Below are 24,104 nucleotides of genomic sequence, written 5' to 3' on the forward strand. Positions count from 1 at the left end.
GCAATAAGAAATACATGGTTCAACCTCTCAAAACTGTGTACTTACGAAAGCATTAAGTGATTCAATTTAGTTTCAGAGCTGGGATGGGGGAGGAAACCCTACTCTTTAGTGAAAAAATCTGGATAGTAGTTAAACAATGAGTAATACTTCATTGCTTAGGTAGTGGTATAAGGGAAATTTCTTTGGTCCTGATGTGGCTGTGGGCCAAGAGTATACATTCTTAAAAATTGTAAAGATTTGTATGTATCAACTTTGTAAATCTGACCTAATGAGGTGTGTGTAACAGATAGTTCAGTGTACCAGAGCAGAATTGAGGACTCTGAAGCTAGGGTGTGATGGTTCAAGGAGAAATACATCCAATTTAGATGTTTAATTATAAATTTCAACCTATCTGGGGGGCTTCTAACTCACGTGTGTTGTCAGTTGCTCAGTTGTGTCTGACTCTTTGTGACCCCATGGACTGTAGCCCACCCAGCTCCTCTGTCCATAGGACCCTCCAGGTGAAAAAGACTGGAGTAGGCTGCCATGTCCTACTCAAACAGGATATGGGACATCTCTTGACACTGCCAATAGTTTTCTTCCAATCTGAGTTACATCACAAACCTCTATGACTCTGCCTCAATTTCATCCTAGGTTTCACTCAGGAAAATGCTGGATTACAAGTAGTTTGAAGATGGTTCAGTTTGGGGATAAGAATTGACACTTCTCGTGTTATAAAGGACTAACAAAGTGAATTCTAAGGCGCAAACGGAAGTGGGAAGAAACTAGGGAAGGAAAACAAACTGATGGGGATCAACAGTGGGCATGCCTGCAGTGAACTCCTTTAGTCTCTAAAGGTAGAAATGGGTGGATAGGAATTCAAAGGACTAATCCTTCTTCCATTATAACAGAAAGGGCAGATGAAGACGTCAAGTTTGAAGGTGGGTAGCTGGGAAGTGGTGTTACCTGGCTAAGACAATGAAAGTCTTTCCTGTTTCATGGTGTGTCACATTTACCATATTCAGATTATGTCCCCGAATCTCATCAGTTAACACCAGGTGTTTGCCAAACTCAAGTTACCTGTTCCTATAAAACAATCTGGCACTGTAAGACTGCACACACCTTTAACATCTTGCTTTTCTAAGATCAACCTTTTCTTTTTAGAGCTGGGTTCTGTGGCACTCAGGAATCTTGGTTCACTGACTAGAGAGCTAACCTGTGCCCCCTGCACTGGGAGCGCAGAGTCTTAATCAGTGGACTGCCAGGGAGGTCCTTCTAAGATCAACCCTTTTTAACTCAGATTTTGGACAATATTCTGATAAGCTTATTTTAAGAAAGATCTGAATATAATAAAGATTCCAGTTTTTAGCTTATTGTATATGAGACTGAAGAACTGAAATTTTGCCAAATGCTGAGATATGTATCTGCACAGCACAACGATCAAAAGCTTTTAACTATGTTCTAGTTGCAAGAACTGTGAATTAAACTCTGCTCCCCATCCCACCAGGAAGTACCTATTCCATAATAAATGCTGGAATATTCCATCTTCAAACTTTTCTAGTTCCAAACTCTAGCATTCTTATTCTACTTACACTTTTCCTACTCTGATGACCTGGGATACAGCCCAGATGATTTCCTTTCAGCTTCAGTTATGAAGCTACTATCAACAACAAATCGTTTAAAACTGTTCTCCCAGAACTTAAAGATCTTATCTTTATAACATCTCCCATAACCTTAAAAAAATCATTAAATATTAATTCCTTCAATTAATTACAAAAACTTTATATAGAGTCTAGTATTTGGTCATGTATACTATTTAAAAAAATACATTGACAGAAAACTTTCTGAATGTCACTAGACAATGAATTAAGCAAACCTTTATTGAAGCTTAAATTGTGGGTACAGAAATACATTTCAAGTGATTTAAGTCCAACACCATGAAGAGAGAAATTATGGCACCAAAATTTTCCCTCCTCTACCATACATACTAGGATTAATTTAGATTACTAGTCAATCTATTTTTCATTTTTTTCTAGGCTTTGTTCCATACAAAATTTGTGCAGGTCTTCAACATGAAATAGAAATCTTTTAAATCTATTAGGGGGAGGAAAATCAGACCTCGAGCCAATAAATGTCATCAAATCTACTGGGACACTGTTCAAGAACAAAATCCACTTTGAGCATTGGTCCTCATAATAGCACCAAAACATTAGGTACTGTGCGTAATTACAGAAAATCAGAATGATCCATTGATTGAAAGCTTCTTCAATGAAGCTCTGAATCAACAATGTGCTTAAAATAAAAGTCAAGTGTTCCAACCACTTGATTTCAAACCAAGCAGATTTTATGTTCAGAAACACTAAAAAAAAAAGTGTTTCCTTCATAAATACGGAAGGAACAAAAGCATCACTGCATCAATCCAGAATCAAAAATTGTTTGAGGACAAGAAGAAATACAAAATTGAGTCAACTTTGCTCTTTTATCAACTGCTTAAATGTCCATGTTAGCAAATACAGCTAAAAGATGCCAACGCTTTTATGCCTGTATTTTTAGGTCATTTCCCATCAATGATTTAGGAATTTTGTGTGTAACGTTTCGTGGAGAGCATTCTGCTGCACTGAGTATGTCTGAATAACCTTAACAGTTCTCATTCATCACCTGATCCTATTCCATGGTGAAAGGACAAACAAGCAAGAGGAACCAAGTCGGAACACTTTTACATGTATCATAAAGTCACAGATCTTTTAAGTCACAAGATGGAAAAGACATTCAATCTGCTTTGAACCAAAGTTCATGGCATATCAACAGAAATTAGTGGAAATGGATACAAAAGTAAGTTAAGGTGAATCATCTGACCTGACTTGATTTGTTGAAACCAATACCCTTATCTTCAATCTCCTCGTTAATAAATTGTGATAAAAAATTCTTTTGTACTACTTAGCAAGTTAATAAAGACATGGTACTTATCAGAAGCTCATTTCATTTAATGGGGGACACCAAATGGCACAGTTTCCATACAGTTCTGCCATATTCCCTAGTACCAATCTACGCCTTCTTTGCTAATCAACAATAGTTTATTCCAAAAGAGCTCATGGCAATGAAAAATGTCAAACTCCATTGACCTTAAAAGAAAATTAAGCCTAGGGTCTACCCCCGCCTACCCCCTCTGGGGTACAGATTAGTATAAAACCCACAGTGTAACAGTGTATTGCTTTATTGAGGGGGTGTGATTGGGAGGGGAGACACCATGGTAATGGAAGGAATCAAAGTGATACAAGCACAGAAAGCGGTGTTAAAGTATAAATACACAGAATGGACAGTTTCCTTAGAGGACTTGACTCGTGGAAGAAAAACTTTAACTGCTGTTGCAAAAACATCTGTATGAAGTAGAAATCGGTTTCAATAACATTAGTAGAGAATATATCCTAGAAAGTGGAGGTAACTGGATGTAAAATCCTGGCAGCAATTAATAGAACAGTCCCAGATGGCTAGGCTGAGGCCAACACCTAATGAGGACGAAAGCCTTGTCTGTGGGGAATTTTGGATGACACCTGGAGAAATATTACACTGTGCGTAAACCAAATTGAATTGTTTTCACAAGTGTTGTAAAGTTTCATATAGTAAAAGGTTTTTTCTACATGCACTTCAATTTCACAGCAAGAGTGGCATAGGATACCTAAACACAGAAGAGAGCATTCATGCAAGATATCTAATTCCTTGATATAATAATGCATACAATTCAAAATGATTACACTATCATTACATCTAGGGCTTTCTGCAACTATAAGGTGGTGGTTATGGAAAGCATGGCCCTTGGTATCAATATCTAAAAAGCAGCCACCACCTTCTATGTGTGTTCTCTTTTTGCGTTTTTTCTTCATGTTTCTTAATCAACTCTGCTGTTGTTGCTGCTTCTTAGCAAAACTGGTAAAAACAAAATTGTAATCATTGAACAAAGCACTCTGGCAATCAAGACGTTTAAAACCTTCAATCTTCTGGGGCGAGGAAAGCACTGTGCGACATTTAGAACTCTGGGGAAAAAATGAAATTAACCATTAGCATTTCCAATCTGCAGTAATATTTTCAAACAAAGCAGTCATGCAGTAAGTATTTAAGACTGCTATTTTAGTCAGACTGTGGCACTGGGGGCTTCCCTGGTGGCTCAGAGTGATAAAGAATCTGCCTGCCAGTGCAGGAGACACAGGTTTGATCCCTGATCCAGGAAGTTCCCACATGCTACTGAGCCAAGTAAGCCCATGTGCCACAACTGGGCCCTTGTGCCCTAGAGCTGGTGATCCACAAAAAGAGAAGCCATCATTAATGGGAAGCCCACACCTGCAACGAAGAGTAGCCCCTGCTCCCTACAACTAGAGAAAAGCCTGTGTAGTGACGAAAACCCGGCACAACCAGAAATAAATAAATAAAATTTAAAAACCAAAACAACAACAAAACCAACCCCATGGAACTGAAATATTTTAGCTGACTTCCTAGGGGCTGGATGCAGGGGGACACTTTATGTCTTCTGGCACCACCATCCCCAAGGTCTGTCAACAGGGAAAACAGATAGGATAAGAGGAGCCCATGAACTGGGCTAGATATAAAACAAGGACCAGAAGTCTGATGACAGGCATAAGGCTTCTCATCTACCAAACACCTCAATTAGTAGTATCTCTGGCTGATTATATGGCATCTCAGAATACATTTTATGACATGCCTCACTATCCTTATTTTCTGTCAGATTTTATTGCCGATGAAAAAAACGTATTACCTGATTTACAAACAGGGTGGTCACAAATTTTCCTGGCTTGAAGACTTCCACAACTTTCCTGATCAGGTCATCATAGGAGGTCTGACTTAAGTTTGTTTCAAAGCTAACATAAGAAAATTCTGGTTCTGGAGTGATGTGAATAGTCCAGTAAGTTCCCTTAAGAGAAATAGCTTTGTGTTAATAATGGAAAGGGCACACTTAAAGGTTTAAATTATTAAGCAAGATATTCTTACTTACATCCGATTTCATCCCATTCATTGAATACCCACAAGGATTGAACATTGTGGCATCAATGACAGAACCTGGTATCAGGTCACGAATTCCACTCTCCTGGGAAAGAAAGCCAGAGACTGATTTAAAAGCAAATCTGGAAAAGAAACAGAGAATGAGCCAAAGTATTTAGCTGCCAAGCAGGGTACAGAACCGTTATTGAAAATGCTTACACGAGTGACATCCTTTGCAGTAACACCATCTTTCATGTAGAACTGGTCCATGACTGCTGGGTCAAGCTCACTCATCAGAATTTCCAGGGTTTGATCTGGCTGATTGATTACCCTACTCTCTGGGAAATCCAAAGTATACAAGTACCTATATAAAAGTACAAAATAGTTTCTAAAAGTGACAACTGCAAGTTTAAAAAGAAATCTTATATAAAACAAAACCTCCATCAGATTGGGTTCAACATACCAACAGTCAGAATTCATACGTCCCATACAATATGCTGCTCCATCTGTTGAGGCAGGAGAACATAAAATAAATTTAACAGATCCATCTGACAGCAAGTAGGCAGGCTCCCCCCCCACTTTAAGAAAACACTTTATTGGCCGTCATTTAGAGATGCTCTTCGGCTAATAAGCCAGTTTGAATGGTGCTGAGAAAACTACGGTTTACTCTCCTCTAAGACTCCATCAGGAGATGGAGTTTGGTCGCCTATTTACCTACTCTCTCCAGGAAATGAAGTTATGCAGTTCGTCCTCCTTTCCATGGTGTTTCATAGCCTCATTCAACAGAGTAAGTTAACAGCTGGTTGAAATTTAAAATAAATTATATGCGGCACCCTGTTATAGCCTAGTATAGAAGATGAGATAAGAACAGGTAGGATGGAAATCTTTTAAAGATTTTCTTTTTTAAAATCACCCTTGTGAATGACTCTGCGCCAAGTTACTGAAATCATCTTAGGTTTTTAGCCTCTTCTAGGATATAAGGGTGTAAGATTAGGTAACCTTTACTTCCCTGTCCTTGAAGTGCAAAGAGGAAGGTCTATAAATAAAAGCTTATATAAATGGATAGAAGTAAATCTTGCCAATTTAGTTGAAGTGACACTACTAACTCACTTCAGTTGACCATTCTTAAGCCAGCTCAACTCCTGTACAGCATGGTAGACAGTTTCTTAACATGGACCAGTATCTTAGCATGGGTTTATGAAGTCATGGGGCATTTTTCTGGATGAAGGGATCACAGCCTTCATACCCACTGAAACAGACAGAAATGACAGCAACTGGCTAGAAGATGAGTTCTCCATCTGGCAGGTGATCAGTTACTTGATTTTTTTCTCCCATCATTTCAACAGTTACACAACAATACTCAAAAAGTTGTAGTCAGCTAAATTGATACATTTAACTTAACTATACAAAGTGCTATGTTTGATACACAGGCATACACACACAACACACATATCTAACATCCAGAAGCAGGACTCAATTCTACTTAAACTTACTTGGGAAAATTGCATTAAGGAACTCTATTTCTTCCTGGAAATTCCGGTGTGGGTACCCTTGGTGAGAAGGCTTCATGAAATTCTTACGAGAATAAAAGAAGCTCTAAAAAGACAGACAGGTAACTTCACACACAGAATTCTATCACCTTTCCTAAACCAATATACTATTTTCTACATATACATATCAAAGCCAAAACTATCTCCACAAATATTCTTTCCCAATGACACTTAACATATACTGTCATTCTTCCTGTGTGCGAATGTTCAGACGTTCAGTCGTGCCCAACTCTTTGCAGCCCCGTGGACTATAGCGCACTTTGCTGGCCGACAAAGGAAAATGAAGGCCGCCGTGTCAAAGAGCAAGGTTTCATACCAATACCCATGAGTCAGTGTTATATAGAGACACAGAGTCCTAACCACTGGACCACCAGGGGATTCCCTAGAGCAGGAGTGTCTGAGCTTTAAAACAGGCATGTAATAAAGATTTTGTGGGAGAATATGTATTGTATATATTTAGTTTCAAAAGAGTGATCCAAAAATTAACATATTGCTCAATTTAGATCATCTTATAGGGATCAACAAAAACAGTTTTAGGTCCCAATGACAGCTGTCCTTTGCCCTAGGACAAACTGAGTAAATTATTTACTAATATTTACAAATTGAGTTAAATATTAAAATTCAACATCTTATCACAACAATTAAAACCCAAGTATAAAGTCTGATAGCATTCAGGAATTAACCGACTATTGCTCTTTAATACAATCAGTTCTTTATTATGAAGTCTAGATGATTTTTCTTGCTTTCCCATCTTCTCTTATTTTCTCCACCATTCAGAGTTACAATGTTAAAGAATTAACTACTGAAAGTATCTGGTTTTTTCTTTCATTTTGAGTTTTATCCCAATTCCTTCTCTGGTTCCTCCACATTTTCCGCTGTCCATGAGTAACAGGCATTCTTTCTCTCCATGGTGTGAGTGTCCTTAGTCATTACAATTCAACAAGTATACAAACTTATTTACCAAGCACATCACCGAACTCTAACGTTTATACCCGACCAAAAGGATAAGTGTTTTTTTGACTACTTACTTGAATTGAGTCAAACCCACTGTAATCCCTAGCAAGTTTCAACAGGGGAACCAGTGCTTTCAGCAAGAGGGTGGTACCACATGTCTTCAAAATGAAACGTCTCTTGGAGACAAACATGCTACTCTCACTGCAGTTTAAAAGAAAGTCACAATATTATAACAATGTTTATGTACTACTGAGATGCTTAACCTATTATTATTGGACTATCATTTAAAGTGTAAATTTTTGGCTCATAATTTTAAACATTAAGTTCTCAAGGAAGCAAATAATTCTTCCTCTTCTATTACATGAAAGATCCCACGGAAACATAAACTAGGTATAAAGCATATTAGCTCATTACACAAACCCTCTTTTACAGGTCAATTTTCCTCCACACCTAACCCAACCCAGGACACTTATTAAATTCATTCTTTACTTCGTCTTGAACTGCCTGCTCTCACGTGTATGTCTGTAACCATCTCATTACTTTTCACTGGATAACAAGTTCCATGAGGAAAGGAATGTTGCTTTTACTATTATATCCCTAGGGCCTGGCACCTAATAGGCATTTGATAAACAACTGTATATGTCAAATATAGACTTAGTAAAAGCAGGCACCATGTTCAATACAATAGCCTCAAAGCCCAACATTCTATCTCTGTACCTAAAAAAGAACTGCATGGCTTTCCTCTCTTAAATAACAGCAATCCTATTTCTATGGTAAAGCTAATTTTCACTCTGCTTCAAGCTTTGATAGAGAAGCACAAACTAAAAATAAAGGAAGTGAGGGCAAGGGAACAATGCCATTCAATCCTCTTTTGCAGAAACTTCCTGCTAACCTCCAGGGTAATAAAGATGGCAGCCACCTTGAAGAGCTATTAGGTAAGACTTCAAACACCTTATTGCCTAGGGACACCTGAAGTAAACATTTTATTTTACACCATATTTTTTTAAAAAAGATAAAAACTATTATAGAACCAGTATACAGAGAACAATTAACTCTTCCATATGAAGTATGATTCACACTGAAATCGGTTAACCAATACTATTTCAGAGGGCTTACCTGAGTACATAAGCTTCCTGCTTGTCAGTTTTTGTCACACTTATGATTGAACATTGCACATCCTTCAAAAGTATGTCCCACTCGGATCTATTATTTAACCAAAAAGAGGATGATTAATTTATGACAGAACTTGCCTACTTTCATAAAAATTACAAAAGTCTCACCATGATTTAAAATCATGCTTTGTATTTTTTGTCTCATTCTTGCTCCACCTTCTCTTATGAATGTTACGTTAATGAAGTGACTTTTGGAAGCAAGTGAAGTTGGACGCTTGTTGCCAGGAAGGTCCACCTTGTGATTAGAAGGTTGGAACCTCTTATCCAGCCCCTGACCTATGTATGGATGGGGAGAGGGGCTGGAGATTAAGTTCAATCACTATGCTGCATGCCTGCTAAGCCGTCCAACTCTTTGCAACCCCATGGACTGTAGCCTCCAGGATCCTCTGTCCACTGAATTCTCCAGGCAAGAATACTGGAGTGGATTGCTGTGCCCTCCTCCAGGGGATTTTCCTTCTTTTATGAATACCAACATTTAATTGTTTCAAAATAATCTATATTGACATATACACCAAGTAAGATGGATGCATTTTGCTACAGCATGTTAAGAAGCAAACCAAAATCCAGGAAGTTATACTACGTATTTGCAATTCATTATGAAAAAGACAAATGAGACCCAAATAAGACGTTTCTCCAAAGAAGACATACAGATGGCCAACAAGCACATGCCCAGTGTCACTCATTAAGAGGAATGCAAATCAAAACTACAGTGAAGCATCACATCTCACCCATCAGAAGGGCCATCATTTGCTGGAGGGACGTGAAGAAAAAGGAACTAACTCTTCCTGCACCGTTGGTGGAAATATAAAGCAATAGAGCCACTATGGAGAACAGTATGGAGGTTCTTTAAAAAACTAAAAAAGAACTACCATATGAACCATGAACTTCCAGATGTTCAAGCTGGATTTAGGAAATGCAGAGGAACAGAGATAAAATTGCCAACATCCGCTTTGATCATGGAAAAAGCAAGAGAGTTCCAGAAAAACATCTACTCTGCTTTATGGACTACACCAAAGCCTTTGATTGTGTGCATCACAACAAACTGTGGAAAACTCTGAAAGAGTTGGGAATACCAGACCACTTAACCTGCCTCCTGAAAAATCTGTATACAGGTCAAGAAGCAACAGTTGGAACTGGACATGGAACAACAGACTGGTTACAAGTTAGGAAAAGAGTACGTCAAGGCTGCATTTTGTCACCCTGCTTATTTAACCTATATGCAGAGTACATCAAGAAAGATGCCAGGCTGGATGAAGTACAAGCTGGAATCAAGATTGCTGGGAGAAATATCAATAACCTCAGATATGCAGATGACATCACCCTTATGGCAGAAAGTGAAGAAGAACTAAACAGCCTCTTGAAGAAAATGAAAGAGGACAGTGAAAAAGTTGGCTTAAAACTCAACATTCAGAAAACTAAGATCATGGCATCTGGTCCCATCACTTCATGGCAAATCAATGGGGAAACAATGGGAACAGTGAAAGACTATTTTGAGGGGCTCCAATATCACTGCAGATGGTGACTGCGGTCATGAAATTAAAAGACACTTGCTCCTTGGAAGAAAAGTTATGACCAACCTAGACAGCATATTAAAAAGCAGAGACGTGACTTTGCCAACAAAGGTCTATCTTTGGTTTTTCCAGTAGTCATGTATGGATTTGAGAGTTGGACTATAAAGAAAGCTGAGCTCCGAAGAATTGATACTTTTGAACTGTGGTGTTGGAGAAGACTGTTGTGAGTCCCTTGGACTGCAAGGAGATCAAACCAGTCTATCCTAAAGGAAATCAGTCCTGAAGATTCACTGGAAGGACTGATGCTGAAGCTCCAATACTCTGGCCACCTGATGTGAAGAACTGACTCATTTGAAAAGACCCTGATGCTGGGAAAGATTGAAGGCAGGAGAAAAAAGGGATGACAGAGGGTGAGAGGGTTGGATGGCATCACCGACACAATGGACATGAGCTTGAGTATCTCTGGGAGTTGGTGATGGTCAGGGAGGCCTGGCGTGCTGCAGTCCATAGGGTAGCAAAGAGTTGCTATCGACTGAGCAACTGAACTGAACTGATGAACCAGTAGTCTCACTCCTGGGCATATATATATACATATATATCTGGAGAAAAATATGGCTCCAAAGAATATATGCACCCCAGCGTTCACTGCAGCACTGTTTACAATAGCCAAGACATGAAAACAACCTAAATGTTCACTGACAGAGGAATGGAAAAAGATGTGGTACAGGTATGCAATGGAATTACTCAGCCATGAAAAAGAACGTAATAATGCCATTTGTATCAACATCCATGGACCTAGAATTGTCAAGTAAGTCAGCCAGAGAAGAAATATCTAATGACATGCCTCATATGTGCAATCTAAAAAGAAATGGTACAGATGAACTTATTTACAAAACAAACAGATTGGCAGATTTAGAGGAAGACTTTATGGTTACTAGGCGGTAAGAATAGGGAAAACGGATAGTTAGGGTGTTTGGGATCAGCATGTACACACTACTGTATTTAAAACATATAACCAACAAGGTCCTGCTGTGTAGCACAGGGAACTCTGCTCAGTGTTATGTGGCAACCTGGATGGGAGAGAAATTCAATGGATACATGTATATGTATGGCTGACTTCCTCTGCTGTCTACCTGCAACTATCACAACATTATTAATCAACTATACCTCAATATAAAATATAAAGTTTAAAGAAAGAAAAAAAAACTAAATTGCTACATGATCCTTTTACTGTTTTTTAAAATGTCACCTTAATAGTTCAGGGTGAGTTATTAAAAATATTCATTTAACAGAATTATTCTGTTAAAGCACCAGATATATACATATATTCCACGTGAAGTGTTATCTTATTTTTATCTACATAAGTGAAGCTTACTCATTTCACTGCTAATATCTTACCTGTTTATAGAACCTACCCATAAACTTAAACATAGATTATTTTTTCAAATATTTTTTCTATAACATACTTTTCTGTCAATCTGACACAAAATGCTAAAATTTTTGACCAGGATTTGTTCATTTTCAGTGTCCATCTGAAATTTTTTCTCAACATTGTTCAAACTGGGCCATTCCTACTGATCTATCTTCAAGTTCACTCACTCTTTGTCATTTCTATTCTATAAGCCCATCCAGTAAACTTTTTATTCCAGTAGTTATTTTTTAGTTCCATCTTCTGCTTCTCTGCTAAGATTTGTGTTATTACTTCTTATAGCATGGTTATGATAACTGCTTTTAAATCCTGACCTGCACCACCTTGAGGCTGAAGTCTACTAGACTGTCTCCCTTTGAGGCAATTTCCTCATTGCTTGTGATTGCATCCTAGACATCACATTATATGATTTTAAATCTTCACACCCTATGGAGCATGCTGATTAAAAAAAAAACTATGTTAGCAGACAGTTGAAATGGTTAAGTTCAGTCTTCTTGTTCTCATCCAACTTCTATGTGTTAGGTTACTGTCTCCATAATCTCCACGACAGCTCCTAGCTCAACAGTGGGGGCGGGGTGGGGGTGTGTGTGTGTGTGAAGATGGCCTGCTTCTTGGCCCTCTGGCTAGAAAGCCCAGGCTTTAGTCTCCCGGCTCTGCAGCAGTCTACTATAGGACTGCCTGAGCTACAGCAGGAAGGAACAGGAAAAAAAAAAAGCAAAGCAATACAAAAACAACAAAGGAAAATCCCCACTCTCTGTAACCCAAAGGGGCCCCCTCCCATTCCTTGTCCACATTCCAGAAAGAGACCTCTCTAAGAGCTCAGTTTGTGTGCAATTCCAGGTTTCTGGCAGCTTTTGAGACCACCCCAGGAGATACCAAGAGAAAAAAGAAACAAACTCATGGACAATTCAGTGATGTTTTGAGTTTTGGCTTCCTCCTGCAATCCACCTAACATTTACTTTCCAGAGTGCTCAGCTGCTGCATGCATTCTGTCCAGGGTTTCTAGATGCATTTAGTGAGAGTAGAGTTTGCTTACTCCACCTTGATGGAAACAGGAATCCTCCTGCACTCATTCTATCACTGTTAATAAATTGTGCAACCATACTCTTCCTCACCTAAAAGAAACCCTTAAGTAGTCAGTAGTTTTCAAAGTCATGGTATGAAAGGAACTGCTTTAAAACATTTTAAGCCAAACACAATTGAATAGTCTATCAACCAAGTGATTATAAAAACAATTTAGAGAACTGATGGCTCAAAAATACAGGGCAGGAAAAATGTGAGATTTAGAATTGAAGAAGTCAATACAATGCTATCCATGAGCATAAAGAGGAGAGAGAAAACAGTTGGGAATTTCAGCAAATTATTAAAGTCACATTTTGGTAGAAAAATAAGCCCCTTATTTTTTCCTTAAATAAAGCTTTTTTGGATCCTAGCCACACCCAGATCATGATAAATATCTCAAATACTATGCTCTTTACAAATGATAGTACATGGACTGAATGGTCTTAGTCACTCTGCCAGAAAAGTAGAACATAAACGGCACGCCATCTTTTATTTATCTTTAATCAGTCAGTTGATTTTTGGTTGTGCGGAATCCTGGTTGCTGCACGTGGCTCCTCCTGCTGCAGAGCGTGGGCTCCAGGTGCCCGGCGCGCAGGCTCTGAACACAGGCTTCAGTAGTTGTGGCTCAGGCGCTTCTCTGCTCTGAGGCATGTGGATCAAACCCGTGTCCCCTCCATTGGCAGGCAGATTCTTATCCACTGTACCACCAGGTAAGTCCCATATTTTATATTAACAGTTTTTAGTCTGTGGTTTAATAAAAATAGAACAAATCAAAGTGTTTACATGGGAAAAGATACAATTACGATAAGAGACTTCTATGTCATCTGACTGAATAAGACTAGGAATGGCTAACTGGCTACTTTTTTTTTCCCTATGTGGACCATTTTTAAAGCCTTTATTACAATGTTGCTTCTGGTTTATGTTTTGTTTTTTTGGCCCCAAGGTATATGGGATCTTAGCCCCCTGACCAGGGAATCAAACCAGCACCCCCTGCATTGGAAGGCCAAGTCCCAGCTACTGGACTACCAGGGACATCCCCTACCCTTTTGGGGGCCGGGGCCGGGGAGGTGGCAAGCAGGACAGATTGTGGATTGGGAAAAGACAGTCTCTTGGGCAACTGGTGTTGGGAAAACTGGATCTGCACACAGAAGAATGAAACGGAATCCTTACCTTACACTGCATAACTCAAAATGGATTTAAACACCTCAATTAAGACACAAAACTATAAAACTCTTAGAAGAAAACATGGGGGTAAACTTTATGAGACTGGATTTGGCAAAGCTTTCTTGGATGTTACACAAAAAGCACAGGCAACAAAAGCAAAAATAGGCAAATAGAACTGCATCAGACTTAACGTTTGTGTATCAGAGGAAAGCACTCAACAGAGTGAAAAGACAATGTGCACAACTGGAAAAGCACCTGCAAACCTTACATCTTATAAGAGTAGTATCCGGAATAAATAAGGAACTCCAACAAGAAAAACAAATAACCTAATTTAACAGTGAGCAAAAGGTCTTAAATAGACAATTCCCCTCCCCCCCCAAAGATAAACAAAAGGCCAATAAGCACATAAAAAGATGCTCAATGCCACTAATCATAAGACAATGCGAATCACAATCACGATACCATCTCGGGCTCACTAGGATGTCAGATACTGAAAAGGAAAAATGAAAGAACAAGTACTGGCAAATGAAGAGAAATTTTAACACTTGTGCACCACTGGTGAATGGATGGATGAAGCACAAGCTGGAATCCAGAAATATCAAGAACCTCAATATGCAGATGACACCACATTTATGGCAGAAAGTGAAGAACAACTAAAGAGCCTCTTAATGAAAGTGAAAGAGGAGAGTGAAAAAGTTGGCTTAAAACTCAACATTCAGAAAACTAAGATCATGGCATCCGGTTCCATCACTTTGTGGCACATCAATGGGGAAACAATGGAAACAGTGAAAGACTATTTTGGGGGGCTCCAAAATCACTTCAGATGGTGACTGCAGCCATGAAATTAAAAGACGCTTGCTTCCTGGAAGAAAAGTTATGACCAACCTAGAAAACATATTAAAAAGCCAGAGACATGACTTTGCCAACAAAAGTCTGTCTAGTCAAAGAATATGGTTTTTCCAGTAGTCATGTATGGATGTGAGAGTTGGACTATAATTGATGCTTTTGAACTGTGGTGTTGGAGAAGACTCTTGAGAATCCCTTGGACTGCAAGGAGATCAAACCAGTCCATCCTAAAGGAAATGAGTCCTGAATATTCATTGGAAGGACTGATGCTGAAGCTCCAATACTTTGGCCACCTGATGCAAAGAACTGACTCATTTGAAAAGACCCTGATGCTGGGAAAGATTGAAGGAAGGAGGAGAAGGGGATAACAGAGGATGAGATGGTTGAATGGCATCACCAACTCAATGGACATGAGTATGAGCAAACTCCGGGAGTTGGCGATGAACAGGGGGGCCTGGCATACTGCAGTCCATGGGGTCGCAAAGAGTCAGACACAACTGAGTGACTGAACAGAACTACTGGTGAAAATGTAAAATGGTACAGCCGTTATGGAAAAATTATGAATGTTCCTTAAAAAAATGTAAAAAAACAGAACTACCACATGATCCAACAATTCTACTTCTGGGTGTGTGTGTGTGTATATAATTCAAGACAGGATCTGGAAGAGACATTTGCACATCTATGTTCATTGTTACAACTGTCAAGAGTAGGAAGCAACCCAAATGTCCATCAATGGATTAATGGATAAAGACAATGTGGTGTATGCAAAAAATGGCTTATGTGGCCTTAAAGGAAAGTTTATCACATGCTTCAATGTGAATGAACCTAAGAATTTCATGCTAAGTGAATCACACCAGTCAGAAAAGGATGAATACCACAAAAGGATATAGGTTTCCACTTATATATGGCACTCATCTCATACATTCATATGAAGTATCCAAAGTAGCCAAATCATAAGGAAAGGTGACTGATAAAGGCTAGAGGAAGAGAGGAGGGGAAATTAACCTGTAATGGGTAGTTTCAGTTTTGCAAAATGAAAAGTTCTACAGATCTCTTGCACAACACTGTGAATATATTTAATACTGAATGTTCACTTAAAATGGTTAAACTTAATGTTAGACTTTTACTTTTTAATAATTATTTATTTTTGGCTGTGCTGGGTCTTCACTGCTGTGTACAGGCTTTCTTTAGTTGTGGTAAGCAGGGGGCTTCTCACTGTGGTGACGTGTCTTGTTGCGGGGCACAGGCTCTACGGTGAGTGGGCTTCAGTAGTTGCGGTACATGGGCTCAGCTGCCCTGTGGCATGCGGGATCTTCCCAGGCCAGGGATTGAACCGGTGTCCTTTGCATTGCAAGGCGAATTCTTAAACACTGGACCAACAGGGAAGCCAATGTTAGACTTTTAAGAGAAGTAAATTATAGAGGGAACAGAATGCTGCTGGCAGATGCAAAAAACCCTTTAGAACAGTTTTGCTTTTATCCCTTGGATTCTACCCTCAGATATAGTGGGTCAGAAACTGCAGCTGGTGCCTGGAAACCTGCATTTATTTAAAAGGCCTCCATGTGATTAGGTTCCTCTAACAGATTTCCTCCTTTAAGCAAAAATCTCTGCTTTCAGGGTTATCAAGTAATTTACCCCGAAAGTTATGCAACTGAACTGTTTGAACGTTCCTGAAGTGTGACCTTAGTCAACAGCCTGACTCATCTGTTCAGACACTCTACTTATCACCTTGCATTCAGACCTCAACACCACAGCCAAGGTGGTAGCAGTCTAAGAGCAGTCTGCGTCAAACCCATCCTAAAACATGAGATTACTCTTCAGCAAAGTCTAGGCTGACCAAAATTTAATTCAGATATCCAGAGAAATAAGCTTTCATCTTCTGTTCAAAGCAATCAACCCAGAATGCACTGTTAATTATAATCAGAGAAACTTAAGTTCTCCACCTCAAACTTTCACCGAAAAATTAAATTAGCATCATTACTGCTACATTGATTTATTACTTTCAATGTGTACCTCTCAAAAAAAGGTGGTTTAAAGATAGCAGTTCAAGTTTTTTGAAACTGCTGTGAGGAATGTATTGAGAGGCTTAATTCAATAGGAAGCCCCTCTACTCCAAAATATTTACCCTAAAAGGTTTTTTGGCAAGGGGTTGTAAATTCCTCCAGTGTAAATTACTGATACTGCAATATGGTGCAATGATGTAGTCAAGTAAGGCATGAGTTCTGGGAAAATTAATGCTGAGGTGTAATTTACTATTTTTGCAACTGCTGCCAGTCCTTTGCTAAAGATTTTATCATATAAAATTTGAGTGAAGGAAAGAAAGAATAGCAGAAAATGCCAGTAGTCCTAAATGTCTTCTCCAATATTAACATTACAGATTCTAGTTTTCATATTTTGACACAGCTAAAACACCTCTGCTGTTGCTGCTAAGTCGCTTCAGTCGTGTCCGACTCTGTGCAACCCCGTAGACAGTAGCCCACCAGGCTCCGCAGTCCCTGGGATTCTCCAGGCAAGAACACTGGAGTGGGTTGCCATTTCCTTCTCCAATGCATGAAAGTGAAAAGTCAAAGTGAAGTCGATCTAGCCTTCCGCAATTAATAAACATTTACTCTTTACTTCCATTCATTTCAATTTCCCATGTGAACCCATTTCCTTACTAACAGTCCAGGTCTGCGATGAATTCTAAAGCAAAAAGGAAAGTCAATTTGAGAGCCCTGAAAGATCAAACTATCGTTCCTCACCAGTATTTCTTATTTTCTAACAGACTTCCTCCCCATAGCTGCCATTTCTTTTAAAAAGGTTTTTGTCTGGTCCAGCATTTTAGTCCAGCAACTCTTAAATTACAGAAACAGACATAAAGGTCTATTTCTATTCAACATCATTTGAAATCCAAAAATTCTAGTAGAGAAACTCGCGCGTTAAACCTAATATACTACTCCCTCTTTTTATATTTCAACCTTAATTACTTCGTGAAGCAGTCAATTTTAGAAAACATCACCTGTCTTATTCATTTGGATATCTGGACTATTGCTTTTCTGCAACATATTGTTAATCAGTATTATTTAATCCAAGCCATGCCAGAAAAGATAAACGAAAGATTCTCAGTATTATGTACTTCACTCAGATTACACTGAAGGGAAATTCTACTAAATGGCCTACAGGACAGTGGGAAATGTTAACAGAAAGTGGGTTCCAGCTTGGAGTAAAAGCTTGGAAAGATGGACGAATTTTGCTTCAGGTGCGTTCTATTCCTTCATACCATATTAAAAAAAATCAATCCAGATGGGCTGCAGATTTAAATATGAAAAGTAAAACAAAGTTTACAGGGAAAAAAGAATATCTTCATTACCTCCGGATGAGCAAAGATAATTTTAAACAGGACAGAAAAACCACAAACCATTAGTGAAAACACTGATAAACGGGACATTAAAATTATGAACTATTTTCTAAACTGTCATTAATAAAAACAGAAAAGGAAACCAAAGGATAGAAAATGTTTATAATGTACATATTGGAGAGATAATTCATCTATAATATATTAAAGAACTCCTGCAAACTAAAAAATCATCCCTAAAGAAAAAGAAGTGGACTTGAACAAGCATTTCACAAAAGACAGCCAAATGGTGGATAAAGATATAAAAGGATGTTCAACTCCATTAGTCCGAAGGGAAATACACAGACCACTATACACCCACAAAACAGCTAAAATTAAAAAGACAACACAAGTGTTAAATGAAGATATTGAGCAACGGCAGCCTTATGCTGAATATATGCACCCTGTGCTGTGCTTAGTCTCAACCGTGTCTGACTCTCTGGACCCCGGGGATTCTCTAGGCAGGAATACTCGAGTGGGCTGCCATCCCTCCTCCAGGGGATCTTCCCAACCCAGGGGTCAAACTCAGGTCTCCGCACTGCAGGCAGATTATTTTCCGTCTGAGCCACCAGGGAAGTCCAAGAATACTGGGACCGGCAGCATATCCCTCCTCCAGGGGAACTTCCCAACCCAGGAGCTTTACCAACCAGAGAAGCACTGTACGCACCCTCTGACTTAGCAGTTCCATTCCTAGGTGTGTGTGTACCTAACAGGAGAGCATACATGTTGTTTACAAAAAGACATTTACGCTAGTGTTCATAGCAATGTATTTGTGTTAGCAAACTGGAAATTATTGATGTAAATAGTATATTTGATAAATTGTGGTATATGAACACAAAAATACTATACAACATTGAGAACGAACTAAAAAAAACCCCAAACATAATGCTGACCAAAGGAGGCATATAATGCATAACAAATGATTCCATGTTATTAAAAAAACTAGGGAAAAACATGGTGTGTTAAACTCAGGATAGTGGTGTTCCCTCAGGTGGACAGCGGAATAGGTTATAATTGGAAGGAGGCACAGGGGGAGTGGTGGCTAGTTACATTACTTAGATATGAAGGCTGGTTACATGATGGGATCAGTTTGTCAAAATCTGAGATGTACTTATGACTTTCGTAACTTTTATGACTGTGGCCTGCCAGGCTCCTCTGTCCATGGGGATTCTCTATGCTAGAACACTGGAGTGGGCTGTCATTCCCTCCTCCAACGGATCTTCCCGTCCCAGAAATCGAACCCTGGTCTCCCGAATTCCAGGTGGATTACCATCTGAGCTTTGGCAGATTAGCATCACCCCTAGAAGTTCCGTCATGCCTCTCTGTAATCCACCATTCTCCCTTAACTCTCCTCCTTTGCCTGTCATGTATGTATTTTCTAAGTAATCCACCATTCTCCCTTAACTCTCCTCCTTTGCCTATCATGTATGTATTTTCTGAGTACGTATTTTCTGGTTTTATAGACATGAAATCTTACAGTATAGGACTTCTCGTGGGGCTTGTTATTGTTTGTTCTCCAGCACAATTATTTGTTGCGTGTGTCAATAACAGTTCATCGCTCTTTTTTTTAACTAGGAAAATCCCATGGGCGGAGGAGCCTGGTAGGCTGCAGTCCATGGGGTCCCTAAGAGTTGGGTACACTGAGCGACTTCATTTTCACTTTTCACTTTCATACATTGGAGAAGGCAACAGCAACCCACTCCAGTGTTCTTGCCTGGAGAATCCCAGGGACGGAGGAGCCTGCTGGGCTGCCGTCTATGGGGGTCACACAGAGTCGGACACGACTGAAGCGACTTAGCAGCAGCAGCAGTATTCTATAGGATGAATACAGAGTTTTCAGTTCTGGAGCTATTGCAAAATAAAGCTGCTAAGAACGTATTCATGTAAAAGTCTTTGTATGGAGATATTTCCTGTTCACTTGGGCAAACACATGAGTGGACTAGACTGGCTAGATCATATGAGAGATGTATTAACTTAGGGCTTCCCAGGGGGCTCCAGTGGTAAAGAACCTGCCTGCCAATGCAGGTGACAGAAGAGATGCGGGTTCAACTTCTGGGTTGGGAAGATCCCCTGGAGTAGGAAATGGCAACCCACTCCAATATTCTTGCCTGGAGAATCCCATCGACAGAGGAGCTTGGCGGGCTAATATAGTCATAGGGTCACAAAGAGTCGGACACAACTGAAGCAATTTAGCAGGCACGGTAACTTATTAAGAAACTGCCAAACCATTTTCCCAAGTGGATACACTGTTTTCCATTCCCATCTTCAGTTCATGAAAATCCTGATTCCTTCACAGCTCTAGTCAGGGTCTGGTATCAAAATTATATAAACCCCAAAAGGAACTATGATACGTGTTCCCTCTCTATTAACTAATTAGAATGTAATGCTAAGAAAGTAATGTATGAAAAAGGTTGGAATTATTTCTTTCTTGAGTGTTAGAACACTCCAGTATAACCATCTGGGCCTAGATTTTTCTTTATGGGTGATTAAGTCAATTCATGCAGTGGTTATAGGAATATTAGGATTTCTATTTCTTCTTGCATCGATATGGGAAGGTACTTTCCTAGAAATTTTCCTGTAATATCCTGGCTTTTAGCATTGGTAGTGACGCCCTCTTAGGACATCTTAACTCCTTCCATGCCCTTAGGTTTTATGTTTTATAAACAGTATAGTTAATTTAAAGATTCTGTCCTTAAGGTAAAGAATCGAAGATGAAGATTTTAATACTTACAGAGTGGTTACTATGTCTCACACAGTTTTAAGTACTGTATATGTATTAACCCAGTTAACCCTCACAATTACCCCACGAAGAGGTACCATTATTTTCTCCACTTTGGAGAGGCAAAAATATCAAACAGCTAGCTATTAGATGATGTTTGAACTCAAATCTAGACATGCCATAGGCAATGCACTAACCATTTCATTATGCATTACTCTTCTAGATGACTGATAACTCTATGGGATTTAATGAATTCCAAGTATCTACAAAACTTTTGACAATCACAGATTCAACAAAATCAACATTCTTCTTTGCCATCACTTTAAGATCCACGCTGAAGCAGTAAAACAATTTCAGTTGATGAAAGTACAAAAGTCCTTAAACATTTAAAAGAAAGCAAGCTGCCTATTTATGAGCCTTTATCCTTCTCCTTCATTCGGAGAACTAATTCTTAACCAAAAAAGCCTAAGCTTAAATTCAGGCGTTTTTGCCCAAGAACTCCGGGAGGAAACACTCCCTTCCCCTTATCAAGAACGCGTGCTTACTAATAAAGCTTCAGCTCATTTAACGAGCCGGAGCAGAAAATTTTGTTATTCATTTTATGACTTGTTCTTGCACATTAGTTCTTCCTGACAGTATTTCCTAGATAATCCTATTACAATCGTCTTACCAAAGGCATCACCAACACGAGGGAGCTTTTCCATCTGTGAAATGGAGGAAATACTAAGCTTCCCCATATTTATAAGTAACTGCTTGCTAGAGTAGGGGCCATGTTATGACCTCTTAAGTGTCGCACAAAGCTTGAAAAATGAAACCGGTCACATTTTAGCTAACACGAGGTTTTCCTACGGGAGATTCCTTCAAGTGAGACCGCCTTAAAAGTCCCAGCAGCACGTGTCCGCCTAGATTCCCTTCTCCAGTTGCTTTTTGTCAGGAAAAGCGGCGAGTGCAGCCAACATTCCTGAAACGCCCATTGGCCCACACCCCGGGGCAGGCTCCGGGTCCGGCCCAGCAGCTCTTTGGTCGCTGCGTTTCAATGAAGCGGCCGCGCCGGCTCCTCCGCCTCAAGGCACACTAGCGGCACTTATGCACCCAGGAGCCTAGAATGACGAGAGACGTCTAGTGATCCGAGAGCCCGGGAGGGGAAGCTGGGCCCGCCACCATCGGGGTCGCCCGCGTCCTCATCTACGCTGGGATCGAGACTACAAGCCCTCTCCTTTTCTGCGCGATCGCCCAGCTCTCTCGCATGACTGCCCGGGGTGGGAGGCTGGAGCCCCAGATTCCTTTGCAGGATTAGGAATTAAAGGTATTATGTCCGAGCTCCGACCCGCCTCTAGCCCGTAAACGCAGGCTAGCCTCATTCCACTCTGGACTCCGCCGACTCGGTAACAGGTTACACAGCCCAAGGTCAAGAGACTCGGGCGCCAGCCTCGGTGGGCTCTCCGGCCGTCTTCCCGGGAAGCCCCGAAAGGGCTCTGGTGCAGAGCACATTAGGGCGGCGGTGCGGCCCAGCCACTGCGGCACAGCTGCTCCCGCCCAATCCCAGCCGCCCGGGCGCCACATGCTGCCAGCGCCGACCGCGGGCGGGAGGCCTGTTAGTCAGCCCCTCAGCCCTGGCCGGGCCGGCCCCCCCCCCCCCCCCCGCCGCCGCCACACACCCCTTCCCGCCGCACGCGAGAGGACGAATCGCGCTCCCGATCCGCTCCGCTCCCTCCCTCCTCCACTCCCGAGGCGGACACGCCCGAATTAGCGCCTGACTAAGCCCGCCGAGCCACACCTGCCGGGAGGGAACCCGCGCGGCCCCCACCTCCGGACACCCCACCCGGGGTCCCCGACCACCAAATCCGGCCGACGGGGAGTAAAAGTCGGGAGATGAGGGCCGCTAAACCACCCGGAACGGCGCTGCCCGCCGCCCCGCACGCCGCGCCGGGGACGTTACCTGAGCACGCGGCTGCGCCGGCCTACTCCCCTCCCCCCGGGCAGCGCCCGGCCCGGCAACGGTGGCGGGAGAAGCTGGATAGGGCCCCGCGTGGACCTTTGGCTGCTCACCCCCAGCACAGGGGCCCTTTCCACGACTGCGAAAACGACCTTCCGCACGCGGACCTGCCCCCACCTGAAGACTATGGGAACCCAACCCACGGCCCCCAGCCTCAGGCTGGTGCCTCCCAGGCGGCGACAGTCCCCCAGACTCGACTGTGGGCAGGAGCCCCGAGCACCCACCTTGGGATGGTGCGAAGATCCCCAGATCCTTGGTTTGCGTCGGGTTGCTGCCTGGAGAACCAAACCTCCAGCAGTTTCTCGGTCCCTTCGAAAAAATGTGCAGCTTCCATCACCGTGAGACTAGCGAACAACCAACAACCACAGAAAATCAACTAAATTAAATCTCTTCTCCCGCCGCCGCCGCCGCCGCCGCCGCTGCGGATTGTTCCAGCTGTGTTACTAAAGTTCAGGTTCCTTTTTTTTTTTTTTGCTATAATTTTATATTAACTTTTTTTAAAAAAAGGATTAATAAAATTTTCCCGGCTTTGTGTGTGTGGGTGAGCGAAAGTTGAACGTGAGTCTGTTGGAAATAGAGGCAGATACAGCTCAGTCTCTTGTAGTCCGCTGTTTCCCCGTTAGAGAGAGTAGAGCGAGCGCTAGCTAATGTCGCCGGCCATACTGTGGGAGCGAGGGCACTGCGTGAGCAGGGAATTTATATACCCCGGCTAAACCCAAAAGAACAGGAAGTGACGCAACGTCCCGCCCTTGCAGCTGATTGCTCCAGCATTCTGTCAATCACCGGCCGCCCAGTTGCGGCTGGCTGGCCGCCCGCCCGCCCGCTAGCAGCGCGGGGAGCAGCTAGCCGCGTTGCGGTTCAGGGTTCGGGGTGGCCGCTGGGCGGGAGACGGCGATCTGTTGTCCGACTGGGGACTAAGAGCCTGGGGTCGAATGCGGAGTGGGTGGGAGAGCGGGGACGTAGTGAGGGAAGGCTGTGTAGCGCTGTGTAAAGCAACTGGTTATAGCGGGGAACAAGGGTGGGTCCTCTAGAGAGTTGGCGGGGTTCGGCGGGGGCTGTGGCCACTGCTGGGATGGCGTGGTCGTTTTGATCCCGTGCACTTCGCCGATATTGCTGAGGTACTCGGCCATTCTCTTAAGTGTGCTTCCCCAAGGCGAACGAAGCCAGGCAGTAAAACTCAACATTAGTCCGTGACGCACATGTTGCCAAAGGGTCGGATTAGAAGGCGCTTTAATTCTGATCACGCTTTAGCTGCTGTGCGGATGAACGCAGTTCTCGGCCGATTTACACAATAGCCAGAAGCGTTGTCTCCCTATTCAAAAAGGGAAAAGCAACGTGGCGCCCAGCCTTGAAGGGC

The 24,104-nt window shown here is 41.5% G+C and overlaps 1 protein-coding gene across 3 annotated transcripts; it reads right to left on the minus strand.

Moving 5' to 3' along the window:
* Positions 1-1,838: 1,838 nt before the first annotated feature.
* Positions 1,839-23,399, minus strand: AMD1 (adenosylmethionine decarboxylase 1). Of its 3 annotated transcripts, XM_052645586.1 has the most exons (11): positions 22,972-23,103; positions 15,787-16,029; positions 13,078-13,393; positions 8,592-8,678; positions 7,550-7,676; positions 6,465-6,567; positions 5,435-5,477; positions 5,191-5,335; positions 4,985-5,077; positions 4,748-4,903; positions 1,839-4,010 (listed from the first exon to the last, which is right to left on the minus strand). In XM_052645586.1, the coding sequence occupies exons 3-11, from the start codon at positions 13,119-13,121 to the stop codon at positions 3,870-3,872; spliced, it is 939 nt and encodes a 312-aa protein (XP_052501546.1). In that variant the 5' UTR covers positions 13,122-13,393; positions 15,787-16,029; positions 22,972-23,103; the 3' UTR covers positions 1,839-3,869. The 3 variants fall into 3 exon arrangements, with proteins under 3 accessions (XP_052501546.1, XP_052501547.1, XP_052501545.1); XM_052645587.1 differs by lacking the exon at positions 15,787-16,029 and having other exon boundaries at positions 22,972-23,080; XM_052645585.1 differs by lacking the exons at positions 13,078-13,393; positions 15,787-16,029 and having other exon boundaries at positions 22,972-23,399.
* Positions 23,400-24,104: the final 705 nt, after the last annotated feature.

This window comes from Budorcas taxicolor, chromosome 9, assembly GCF_023091745.1.
Source record: "Budorcas taxicolor isolate Tak-1 chromosome 9, Takin1.1, whole genome shotgun sequence".
NCBI lineage: Eukaryota > Metazoa > Chordata > Mammalia > Artiodactyla > Bovidae > Budorcas > Budorcas taxicolor.